Source organism: Anser cygnoides, chromosome 7 (assembly GCF_040182565.1).
Source record: "Anser cygnoides isolate HZ-2024a breed goose chromosome 7, Taihu_goose_T2T_genome, whole genome shotgun sequence".
NCBI lineage: Eukaryota > Metazoa > Chordata > Aves > Anseriformes > Anatidae > Anser > Anser cygnoides.
The window spans coordinates 397,380-410,582 of NC_089879.1; the positions used below are offsets into that span (position 1 = coordinate 397,380).

A 13,203-nucleotide genomic window follows, 5' to 3' on the forward strand; every position below is an offset into this window, starting at 1 on the left:
TGCTACTTTGAGGGCTACTACGTTGTAATTTGTCATTGAAAACACACATGGAATTTAAAATATTTTTCCATTTGCATTTCTCAGACGAACTGTGTAATTTAACAGCATTAGATTTTTCATGCTAACAATCATATTAACATTAACAATTCATACTAACAATTTTAGATATTTGTAGAATAATGACAGAAGTTTAAAGATTTCAGCATGTGACATGTAAATGTTATTTTAGTCCTCCACATGCTACCACACTCTGGGAAATGCATATAGCAAATAATCCATGATAATGCATAGATTATGACCTGTATCTGCCTTTCACAGCAATCGAAATGTCTATTTTAATTTGTTGGAACTTAAAAACAAGCCACAAAAATGCTCCTTCATTAATATGTTGACATCTACTCAAAGACGAAGACATTTTCTATTATGGGGTTTTACTTCTAGAAACATTTTTAACAGAGTGCTTTTTTTTTGTGGAGATTATTTTGACTGCTTACAAAAGGACTTCATCCTCAGAAGTTATGCAAACGGTATTGACACAACTACATATGCAAATTGAATTCCTCAGAAGAATGGAAAAAAATTGTGGTCTGCGGTTTATCTGGGTTTCGAGTTTATGAAGAAGTATTAAGAGTCTTCTTGTAAGTCATTTTCCAGTGCTTCTGATGCATCTCAATTTGTAGAGGGCTTCCAGCAGGCATGCACAATACAAATTTTAAAAAATTCTGAAGTCATACATTTACTAGGTTGCTATGTAGTCTAGTGTCAGGACTGTGCTGTGCTACTTTTAGTACAAGCATATTAGTCTCTTCCCTAAAAAGCTTTTTATAACCTATAATTCCACTTCCTACTGCATTCGTGAACACAGTATAAACAGCTATCCTACCGAACACACGGCTGAAACAAAGAAGGGTTCAAGGCTCCTGGACTGCACTGTTCCTCAAAACAAGCTGAGGACTGCCTGTCTCACTACTGCTGGTGACAAGCGGAACTGGTAACATTTTTTTTTTTTTAAATATAGCTCTCTCAGATTGCAGATATGGAAGGCGGAGAAATGGAGAGGGAGGAAGGACATAGTGAAACTACTGTAGCTGAGAGATGGGTTCAGGTCTACTGCAGTTAAACTTCAGTTGGTCAGAATCCTGGACCTGTCCAGCCACGTGGGAATGTTAATGAACCATTTTCTCCCTGTTTTGAACTCCATATACATGATATTCACTGGAGCAAAGACAGACCAAGCCCAGTTACACATTAGTGGTCTCTGCTCTGGGATACTAGCAGCTCTCTTTTTCCCCTCCTCTTCCTGTTTTCCACAAAGTATTTGCAGACGTTTCCATAGTGCTCACCCCACTATAGTAACAACCGAATGTGTACGGAGTCTTGCCAGAAATATGCAGAAGTGATGCTACAAAATAGGCAGTGATCTAAAAAAAATATGGGTTTTATCTATTTATATCTACTTTACATTTTCTTCGTAGAAAGAGTCTTTTCTGAAGATGTGCAGAGGTTTTAAATCAGAATTAGCTGAAGAAACCTGCACCATTTGAGCACCACATACATATGGCAGTAATTAAACAAGATGGAAGAAGAAAAATAATCAGATTAATCTTCTGTGAAGCTGACAGATAGTGTGGAATATAAGACTGGCTATTTAATTTCAGACTTTTGTAATTACATTAAACTTGCCAGAAAAAAGCTAACTGCACTGTTTTACAATATTCCAGATTGCATGTACCTTGACCTTGTAAATAATTTTTGTGATGCTCTGAGTCACAAAAAAACAACGATAAAATATCGAAAGTCAAGTTTGCTGTATATGCTGTGGTTTCACTTTAAAACTTGAACAGCAGAATAGTGTTACGTTAACCATTTCAATATAGGAGATTTAAGCATGAATAAAGGAACCTCAAATTCTATCAATTCTGGCAGATATAAATTGTCATGGTGAAACAGCACTTAATAATGCTACACAGAAAGCATGACACCTTGGTGTTCCTTTAGCGCTCATTTTCCATTGCTTACTTGCACGTTTCTGCATGAGATCAACAAGTAAAACAAATCTCTACTGCAAAACCAGAATTTGTTAGAGCAGCTTTTATGCTCAAAAAAAAGGTTATGTTTTCAACATTTTATAATATGAGTTCAAGTTCAGTATTTTCATATTGCCTAAAAAATAAAATAAAGGGCAAACAGAAGGGACGATCCATTGCAAACCAACATAAAAAATTGTTAAATGTTAATAAAAACAAACTAGACTGTCACAATTTTTATTTTATTGAATTTACTCAAATACATTTCTTTCTCGGGAGACTTAAAAGACCATTTCATGTGAGACTAAAGTAATTTTTATAAAGTGTCAGAGACTTTTTAGTTAGACAACTGTCAACAAGAAAACGTAATGTCTATACACTATTCACTACTTAGAAAGACAAAAAGGTACCTACTTTTTAAGACTGGTTTTGACTACAAAATAGTGACTTCAAACTCACAAAAGCAAAAGACCTTTACATTAGTAAACAAGCTACCAAACAAACAAGTATAGCACTCGAAGAGAAAATAAGTTTTACCTTACCTGATAAAACTCCCGAAGCCAATTCTTCTGTAAGTTTTCTGGCTGAAAGACAAAAAAGAAAGAAAAAAAAATAATTAAGAATAAGAGTAACGTATTTTTATAATATTACCCCAGTACTTGCATTCAAGTGAGTAGTTTTTTCCACAGTTATAGAAAAAAAGGACATTTAAATGTTCCTCCAGGAGCTCTAACGGACAGACTTTTCCTTTTCGATTTCTGAGTCCCCTCAGATTTTCACTGAGAAGGTGCATTTTGTGTACGACTTCACTATGTTCATGTACTTACAAGATTATCAAGCAATCAATTCTGTTGATTTAATACTTATCAAAATATGTGCTTTTAAAGTACACGCTCATTGCCTGGATATCAAGAACTTTATATGAACTGCTGATACCCAGTTTTTGCAATTTGAGGACACAGCTTCAAATTACATGGATTTAATTCTAACAAACTGGCCCGGAGGCACCACTGTGCTTTTGCAGGATGCTCAAGCTCATTAGAGCTCCTGTCAAAGACAAGCTGGGAAAAAAGTTGAAGATTGCTACATAAGCTACGAAAGCACAAACATAATAAAGCGCAAAGGTCTGCGTTTTTAAGAAACATACAATTATGAAGGTAGATAGCTGACTTCTACATGCTAAATACAGAAATAGCCACGACATTCACTGAGTTATATTGTCAACAAGATTCGCTAATTTCTGCATCACAGCGGGAAACACAGACCCAAATCAGCCTCTTCTCTTACAGAAATAGCAGGAATGCACAGTATTTGTTGGAGGCAGCAGAATGTATTACACTGGAAACCAGAGAGATGCCTCATAACTGTTACTAAAGGGAGGATGACACCAGCTGGTCAGAGGCAAACATACTGGCATGAAAATTGCCATTTTGCTCTATTTTCCCATCATATGTGCTATTTTCAAGTAGCTGAATGCAACTTTAAACTTATCCATTTATTCTGACTCCTTGTTGAATGAAGTTTCGCTCACAGCTGGCTAAAGAATTGAGTAGCCTCCCCCTGCGCCGACCCAAAAAATACATATTTTGTTTTTGAAAGCTGAGGGGGGGAAAAGCGCTACTTTTGTCCCCTGCTCTCCATTGCCCCCCCTTCTGTTGATCACTCCGTGATGATTCTGAAATTCAGACTTCACTGGCCAAGAAGGCAAAGTTTTCGCTCTGTAGGAGCGATCCTTTTTTCTCGCGATGAACTCTCTCAGCGATCCCTAGCGAAGCCAGCTGCTGTTCTCGGTCCCTGCGAGCGCGGAGGCTGCCGGGGGGCAGGCGGCTGGGCGCAAGCACCACGACTCATCTCAGCAGAGGCCTTTGCGCCGCGCCTGAAGCCAACCGGGATGGATCTTGGCCCGAGTTCAGGGACGTCTTAAATTAATAAACATGCAGAACAAAACATCCATGTCTCCCACCCATGCCCTTCCCCTCAAGCGAACAACATCACACAAAGCCAGAATAAGGAAGCTGCAGACGCAAATAAAAACTGTAGGCAACCAAGCAAGGGATAAAATATTCCCTCCAGAAGAACGCTGTCTCCTTAACTGCTTGTTTTCACAACTTAACCCTTTTTCTACTCATTTTGAACTTAATGAGTCAACCCAGTGAGTAATAAGAACTAGCACTTTTATAAAAGCAACAAGAAGAAAACAAACAAGGAGCTGCTGTGATTTTAAGCCGGTTTCTAACCTTAAATGACGACGACAGCACGGGATCTACAGGTTTTTAATCAGTCCACAAAACAGATGTGTATGGGGAACTTGCATACATGCTTTGTATATGATTTGTATATGATCCAAACAAAAAGGCTAAATTCAAACTATCAAGAAAGCAAGACTTGGGGATTGTTAAATTTCTAATTAAAAACTTTTTGCAGTTATGAAAGCTAGATAAGCAAGTCCTGCATTAGACCACAAGCAGACTTCAACACTGCTGCGTGTTTGTTTTCAAAATGGAAAAAAGTATGGTCTTATTTAGTAGGTAATAGGCAATTTTTATTTAAAAACAAACAGAAAACCAACAAAAAAACCACACTCTCCTAACTTCTCTTTACTTTATTTATGCTAGTCACAAGATGCCTCAGGGACCTACTAAGTTTCAAAAGTAATCCAAAATGGACAGAAAACAGTCATTTGTGAAAGGCCGTTAAAGAATCCTACTTTTATTTACAGCCTGGATTTACAGAAAATGACTAACTGACAAGTTATCACAACATCTGACGCACCCCAAACCTGAATTTGATATAAACATGCTACGAAGTGCAGGAATCTCCATTGAGGACCTCACCTACTTTCAGACTTTCTCTGCTAAGCATAAATCTAAACTTTTTATTTAGCATGTTTAGAAATTCTAAGTTAAATCAGTTTGCAAATCTGTAAATAACAGAACATGCTCTACAATTTATAGTACCTTTTTTTTTTTTTTTCCTTTTTCTGTGAGCAGAAAGTGCTACCAGTCATGAAATTTAAAGAAAGTTATTCATACTTCAGGAATCTCAGAGGATAAAAAAGCACAACATTATTCCTGTTTTTAAATGCAACTCTAAGTAGTAGAAGCTCCCCATTTGCTCCATGACTAAGTGCCAACACTGTGAGCTTAAACATCAAGACCAGTGAGTACATCCGAGGGATGCCAAGGCTGCTGCAGGGCCCTCCAACAGCTCTGCACCTACCTCCCATATGCCAGACGAGACTGTTGTCATGAAATCAGATCAAATATTGAAAAATTGGCTAGACAAACTGAAGCCCAAGCAGCAAAAGCAATCTCTCAGATGAACAACCTGCAGAGGCTCATCACAGAGCAAAGTGACCCAAAGCTAACACAATTCTAATTTTTTTTTTGGGGGGGGGGGGGGGGGGGGGGGGCGGTCCAACTCCCCCCACCCCACCTTGCCCCAAGACAGCCCCCAAAAGACAACCTATGGCAGAGTGCAGTATTGTGAGATCGATTGTCCATGTAGCTCTCGAATCTTCCCCACGACATGGAGGAAGGGTAAAAACACCCAGTCCTCCCCTGAGAAAGGACATGGGGCTTGTTTCCTGGGCTTCCAGTCCTCGTGGTGTTCTGGGATGTTGCTGTAGCACAAGTCACAGGTGCACCGCTAGCATTTCCAGCGATAAGATGCCATCTCTGTCCCCATGTCTCGCTGTCCCAGGTGGCCCCACGGGATGGCAGCAGGAAGAAGAGACACCAGGCATGGACTTGTGGCTGAACACCAACTGCCCAGGGACAGTTTTAAGCACAATTTAATTCTGTAAGGGGTTGTTAATTATGTCATCATGAGGAAGAACTGATGAGTCAATAAACCAGAGCTCACGGCTGAGGCTTTTTAGAAATAAATGACAGCAGGTGACAAAAGGAAAAAAAAATAATAGGTGCAGAATAAAGCTTTCAAACCTCCAAAGTAATTTTGTTTGGGAACCCAATGAAAACAGGGAGGTTTGAAGAAGCGGTGGCAGAAACATACAAGTCAGAGTAAGAAGAGCAGCACTAGAACATGCCAGTGAAGTCCTTTAGCCCCCTTGTCTCCTGACGTTACCAACTAATCAGGTCACTTGGGCTGCTAGTAAGGACTCCTTGATGAAAAGCAGGGGGACTTCTGCCACGTTGGTGCTAGCTGCGGTGCCTCGTGCCCTCGCCACCTCGAGCTCAGCCAGCTTCTCCTCACGCAGCCTCCAGCTCTGCAGGGCCGGACCAGGCCCCGCTTCCCCTCCCATCCGCGAGGAACAGCTCTTCATGCCCTCAACCACCTTGCCCTTCTCCTGCAGTCACTGGCCTGACCACATCCTTGCTTTCTGTTTTTACCACTCTTGTGGTAAAATTCTGTGATCTAGCCCCCAGCCTCCAGCTTCTCCCTAGTCACGTCTGTATAAATTAATTTAGAGTTTTGAAAGACTAGAGATGCAATCAAGTGGAAAGATCACTTATCTCCCTTTTATTTTTCTGTCTAAAACTAGATACGTTTCATGTCTTCCAGACTCTTCGGCCTTCTTCCCATCTTTTCCATACCTTGCCCTTCATAAAATTCTCATTCATTTTGTAATATAACTGAAATTAATCTTTTCTTTGTCCTCTCTAGTACAAAATTCTTTCGCCCATTCACTGAAGGACGCTATTCACTAACCCAAACTCAGCTTTATCAGCCTTCTCGTTTCTGGCTTCTCCTACTTCCAGTTCTTCGTAAGCAGCTGTTTGCTCTGGGTCCTCTGTTCCCATCCCCACACAGCCTGATTTCATGCCTTTGGTATCCAGCCAAAGAGCAATGTGCTCAAATGACATCGGGAAGAACAGAAGAAAGATGCCAGAAAAAGACTTACACGTCCTTTCAGAAGAAGTTTCTGTTCCCTGAGAACGAAGGGATTTTCTGTCGCGCCCTCCCTCCTGACCCCCCGCAGCCCCTGGGCGCAGGCCTGGCGTTACCTGCGCAAGTCCTCGTGGCAGGGGCGCACCGAGACTGCTCGGGGCGGCTTTGTTAAGAGAGCTTTGCCTGCTTTAAGCATGACGTCCATGAGCTGAGTAGATGTGCACAGACCACCCACTCCAGTATGCACAAAGCTTGGAAAGTCTGCCTTTATTTCAGGCTGTACAGCTGTACCTGAGCCCTGCAAGCAGCCCAAAGTCTTGGGGAGCATGAGCCTGTTTTTATCCTACCATTTCATCTAACTGCACACATCCTGAATAAAGAGAATCACAAATAGAAACCCTACCCCCAAAACCAAGCCTGACTTGAGTCCAGACTGCAGAACCATGCGGGATCTATGTTAAAATAACAGGACACATGTACCACGCATGGCCGCTCCCTTCACTTAAAAGCCATTCTGACCTTTTCCTGGAATTCAGAATCCCACTAAGGCCTCTTTTCACGCTGACTTTCCATTTGAAGTCTATTTGTGTCATACTGGTTACTGTATTGGTCAGACTTACAAGGAAAAGTAGTAGGCTTTCAAACACATGGATACCACATGAGTTGCTAATACCCCGAAAACAAGCAGCTTTTCAAAATGAACATACAAGCAGTCTCTCTTCTCCCCAGTGTTTCCATTTCCTACAAAATTATACCCTGCAGCCAAAAGAAAGCTTTAAGTCTGTTGCAAGAATATGTTCATACAGGGAAGCAGTCTTTTCAAAAAAGGAAAAAGAAAAAATATATTTAGGCAGGGTAAGAAATCTTTCATTAAAAAAAAAAAGATAAGAAATAAAAGGAGAGAGAATGAAACGAAACCAAATTAACAGCCTGGAAAAATTCTTTTTAGTTTCGTTCAGTGGAAAATGGAAAAAAGTAGATGAATTATAGAAAGCAGGTTCTATTTTGTGAAGTTTATTTTTAGCTAATAATAGTCTCATTTTTTAAGGAAAAAAAATTCTTGACTCACTTTGTGAAAACTCGCTGAGCTTCCAACGAACATAGAGGAGAACTGACTGATTGGACTTCGCATATCGAGCTGAACAAAAGGTACAAACAAACTAATTTCTAAGTGCTTGAATTAAATGTTTCTAAAACATTTCTAAATGTTGACTAAGGGATTCCTCAAAACCTTTATTTTGGAAAGGTTTCTTGGCATTATATAGCAACACAATTGACCCTGCTAAAGTCATATATTCTAAGTATGCAGTCTCAGGTAGTGCCCAGAGCCTTTTTAATCTCTTCCCTTCAACCTATGCTGCATTCAGACAAAAAAAAAAAAAAAGTGCAAATGTAGGCAAAAATACCTTCTAGTTCTACATTTGGCTTTCTACTTATTTGTTGGAAAACAAAACCTCTAATATATTTCTGTTTGATCACAGTTTCCAGGTTTATTCACATCATTGGTTTCAGATCCAACAATATTACCATTACAGCTGTTTTGTTAGAATTGTTTAGATTGTGATTTTAGACCAAGATTTTGATCTTCTACAGCATCTTTAAAAGTGTACTGACAACTCCTTGCCATTTGATTTAAATGATTTATTTTTTTATCATTTGATTTAAATCTCTTGCTTATCTTCCAGTGACCCTTAACATTCTCCCACTGCAATGCTGTAAATACCAAACCCTACAGATGATGCTAAGGAAAATCCACGCCAAGAAGGTAGCATTGTTGTGGCATTTTGTACCAAGCTTACATTCATAGTTGACCAACACAAAGATGATAGCCTATGTATTATGTTCGTATCGTTGGCACACCAGATTTCAAAATCAATATAGACAAACCAACTGGAATCAAACAAGGACAAAAAATTACTTGCGAGTCTAAGGTAAAGCACAGATTCTACCAAATCTGAACTGTTACTTAAATACTGTGTTCTTACTGCATACATTTGCACAACTTCCAAGTACAAATTCAGTGCTGCTTAGGTCAATGTTTCTGAAAGCTCGCAGTTTTCCCAAGTAGCAGTACCGAAACAGTCCCCTCTAGCTGCCGTGATCCTCACGCACGGAACGTGAGCGTCACTATGTTCAAGACACAACAGCATGGGAGAAGTAATAGAATATTAGATCAATTAGCACAGTTGGAAAAAAAGGGGTTTTATACACGCTCACTTTACAATAAGTTTAAGGCGGTTTTGCACCTGGACTTGGAAAAGCAGTGGCTTATTGAATGCTGAATTAAAAGAAATAAAGAAGAAATAAACACAGAAGACGGGACAAAATAGCGTTTTACAGGGCAGGAGGAAGAGACTGATGCCCACCCCTCCTATTGCCTGGGAGGTTGGATTGCCCTGCAACTGCTGAAAGGAGCAATGCAGAAGGTGAACACTGGAAGAAAAGGTCTGTGCCGTCTCGGTAGCCTTGTGCTTGAAGAAGAAGGGATACATGCTGTCACGGGGGAAGGTGGCAGAATTCAAAGGACAGCGGCACGATAGTGGGACAGACTAACGACTGCCCCCCATGGGATGAAGCAACGCTCAGCAACACCAGGCCCACTGAAGTATTTGGTTGGTATTTAAGGACTGAGCTAACTGGTGCAGTGACCTCTCAAAAAGGCACTATCTCGGTCTCTCCTGTCCAGCCTAACCTGCAATGCTGATAGATGAGCATCTATTAAAAATGAAATAAATCCCTCATTTGTTTACTTTCTTCTCTGTTGATCTCCTTTCCTGTGAATGGGTCTCAATCAAGACAAAATACACGGTGAGAATACAAAATGAAACTGAAGCTTCCTGTGGAATAATGCAGAAACCATACTGCTCACAACCTTGGCAAGGACAAATACTGCAGAAAAACAGATGAAGCAGATCTCTAGAGAATCTGAGACAGATAAATGAGCCATGGATGGCCCAGAGAGCCTTGCACTCGTTAGCGTGCATCTCCAGCAGAAACGGCAGGAAAACCTAGAGCTTGGATTTCCCATGAAAAAACATCAGAAGCTCCAAGAAAAACACTAAACACCTACTACCTGTTGGAAGCTTGTGTGTTTCCAAAAAAACTTAAGCTGTCTACAGCCTACATCTTACACATTAGAAATCAGCACCTCTTGAAACAACAGAAACTGCACGTACCTAAATTGTAAGAGACACTAAAAGACAGAGCTTCCCAGCCTGGGACGGTGCATCCCAAACCCAGTTACATGCTCTTAAACACAGCAAAGGCAACGTGAAACAATCGCTGCAAAAGGCAGCCTGTAAGAAAGGGTAAATATCCTATTTTGGCCCTACCTCAGGGAAACATCAGGAATGGTGTAAATGAACTGAAAGTGATGAAGCAGTGATCAAGTGCTTTGAAAGGAGCTGGAGGTAATAACTGATGCATTACAGCTGACACCACGATCAATATCAGCCTCACCTGCAATAGCACAAGCCAGGGAAGGAGAAAGAGCTGCTTCTCTAACTAAAAGGTAATGGTAACACATGCTGTTAGAAGTACAATCTAGACAAGACCTTCCAAAATTTGAGGACCTCATTGACCTTGAAACCAATCTAACATATGAGAAGACCCCCAAACCAAAACCACAAATCCCCACAAGAACAAGAGCAGCAGCTCAGGAGCAGCAGCTAAAACGAGTTCTAGTTCTTCAGCAGCTTCAGCTGATGAGGCCAATGCCACAGCGCTGCCCCTCTTCCCATGCTCCCCCCCCAAAAAAAACTTGCCACTGACTCTAGACTTCAGCAACTGCACCTTGCCCTGCTGGAACCAACCGAGCTCTTGTCGAAAACAAATGTTTTTGACAAACTTCCAGCTTCTGAGTTACCAAGATACTGTAACATGACCTCAGAGGTACAAAGGTACAGTTTGACAGTGAAATACGCAGAACATGGGGCTGTAAGAAATACTCTCTGGAGACCTCTGTATGATACACGAACGGAGATCGTTCCGCGTATCAGAGTGCAGAAATAAAACTACACGAACAGCAAGCACGAGAAAGATAACAAAAGAGACAGTCTCTGTTACAGGAAGCAGAAGAGAATGAACTTAAGTCTTTGGGATTCAAGGGGAAGCTGTGAGAAGCCTTCTGCAGAGAATGGATTAACACTGGAAGTAGAAAATACCTGGCCAGCGGAAGTGAGCCGAGATTTCAAAAGGACTCCGAACGGCAGCCGTGTACCGCACGGGGCAGGAAAGCACCGCTGCGCCTCGCTGTGCGTATTGGCGCTGACGACGGGCCCAGGGCTGCTGCCCCCGAGCAGCGCCAGAACGAGCATCCTGCACCGCCCCGGGACCCGCGCGACGCACACGGCTGGTCGCGGCAGCAGCTGCCAGCACATTTACCCGCCCACGGGCACCGCCGCCATCAGCTGCTAGAATAACCCCACCGGGCAGCCCAACAACCAGCGGCCCCAGGATCATTCTTGGCAAGAGTCACCAGACTCTGGCACCTGCAGAAAACTGCTTTGGGGCAGCATCGAATTGTCTGAATGCACAATTCCAGAGAAAGCAAGAGCACGGCACTGCACGCACAACGGCGAGCGCCCGCAGGGTCTGCGACTGGGGAACGTGTGCGCGGCAGCCAAACGGACACCTGCAGCAGCAGCAGCAAGCCCACACGCGGCCCGGGGCTGGAGGAGCTGCAGGCGCCTCCCCCGCACAGTGCCTGGGGCCAGGGACACCACGGAGCGGGGCGGCACCACACGTCCAGCGTCACGCAGCAGGGAGACAAGGCTGAACGTAACGACAGGGACTTCACCGTAGTGAGGATGAATCTTTGCAGGAGAAAACACAAGGCAGCGTGATGTGAAAACTCATGATACAGGGTATCATGGCAGCAGGATAGCCCAAATCACTGGACAGAGGCAGGATAGATCAAGACAGTTCACGAGCAACCAGACGTGGTCCCTACTGGTGTGGCCTTATGATGAAAGGGACTCCTGGCATGAAATACAGAATTTGCTCTGATGCCAGAAAGCCCTCAGAGCTGTCACTGAGTAGGAAAGAAACAACACGGCACTCATCCACACAAGCACAGTCCCCAAAACAACTCCACGCAGCACTTACACAAAGCAAACCTCTGTCTGGACATAGTTGAAGATTCAACTAGACATAAGTTAAAGCAATAGGTGATTTTTATTGAATAAAAGCATCTGTTAGCAGTAGCGTCTCCAAATGTATTTTATCTTTGGGAGCAAGGGTATCTAGAACGTGTTAGCCAGTGCCCTCGCACTTTAAGGGAGGAAGAGGGGGTGACCAAGTTACTGCATTTTGGTCACTGGTTCATCCTAAGCTGACCCGGTGACAATGAAGACAGTTTAAAAACTTTTCTAATTTGAAAAAAAAATAAATAAATACATGTGTTTACCTCTCTGCACATGCATCTCACTACAACCAGCACAGAGCACAGGCTGTCGGGACACACAGGCAGGCCCGACATCGCAGCCCAGCCCCACCAGCGCAGCTCCTCGGGGCCCCATCCAGGCCACGCCGCACATCCGCAGGGGCCGGTCACGGCAGCAGCTCCGCGCCCCGCAAGCACACGTGCTGGGAGTCGGTGACTTGGCAGCACCACGGGGGTGAACAGCAGCTCTGTACAGGAAGGGTATGATAGCAAGTGGAGGAAGCAACACGAACACGCTGCAATTGAACAGGACTGCAAATTTTCTTTCCTGCCCCGGGGTTCTCAATTTGAATATTCAGCAGTCCCTCCTAGAGTCCACTGGCATAAGAGAACAAAAAGTCCAGCCAAGAATACCATTCAAAGAAGAATTTTTTTTTTTTAAAAAAAGGCAAACCACTCGTTGCCAACAGAAAAAAAATAGCTTACGTGACAAACATGGAAGTGGTGACCTAAATTGGTATGAGCGTACGAACAATGCTTGAATTTAATAAAGGATGATTCAAAGGCAGCGACTAAAAGGAACCTACCACTCACACGAACAACTAATTCTGAGGAAAAGCTTATGAATTGCGTACGATGATACACCGGTTAGCAGCACAGCATTTGTAACTCCAGAGCACGACGACGGAACCGCACGCCAGGCGTGTCGCAGCGACGCAGCACCGGAGCGCGCGGCAAGCGCTGTGCGCAGCAGGGCACCAGCACGGCGCCGTCCGGCAGCACCACCGCGCTCTGAGCGGAGCAGCCCGCCATTTCCACGTGCTGTTACTTAGCAAGGCTCCGGCTCAGCAACTCCTTTCAAACAAGTTTACGTCCATCCCTGCTGGAAGCAGCGGATCGCGCCGGAGCATTTGGGTGCTTTGCAGAAGACCAGGGCAGCAG

General features: G+C 43.0%; 1 protein-coding gene across 3 annotated transcripts in view; it reads right to left on the reverse strand.

Annotated features, from left to right (window-relative positions):
• INPP5A (inositol polyphosphate-5-phosphatase A) overlaps window positions 1–13,203 on the reverse strand; it is a 253,101-nt gene that overhangs the window by 189,041 nt on the left and 50,857 nt on the right. For all 3 annotated transcript variants that reach the window (XM_067000742.1, XM_067000743.1, XM_067000744.1), the window contains exon 2: window positions 2,570–2,611. In XM_067000742.1, the coding sequence (XP_066856843.1) occupies window positions 2,570–2,611 (42 nt within the window). The remainder of the gene's footprint in view (window positions 1–2,569; window positions 2,612–13,203) is intronic.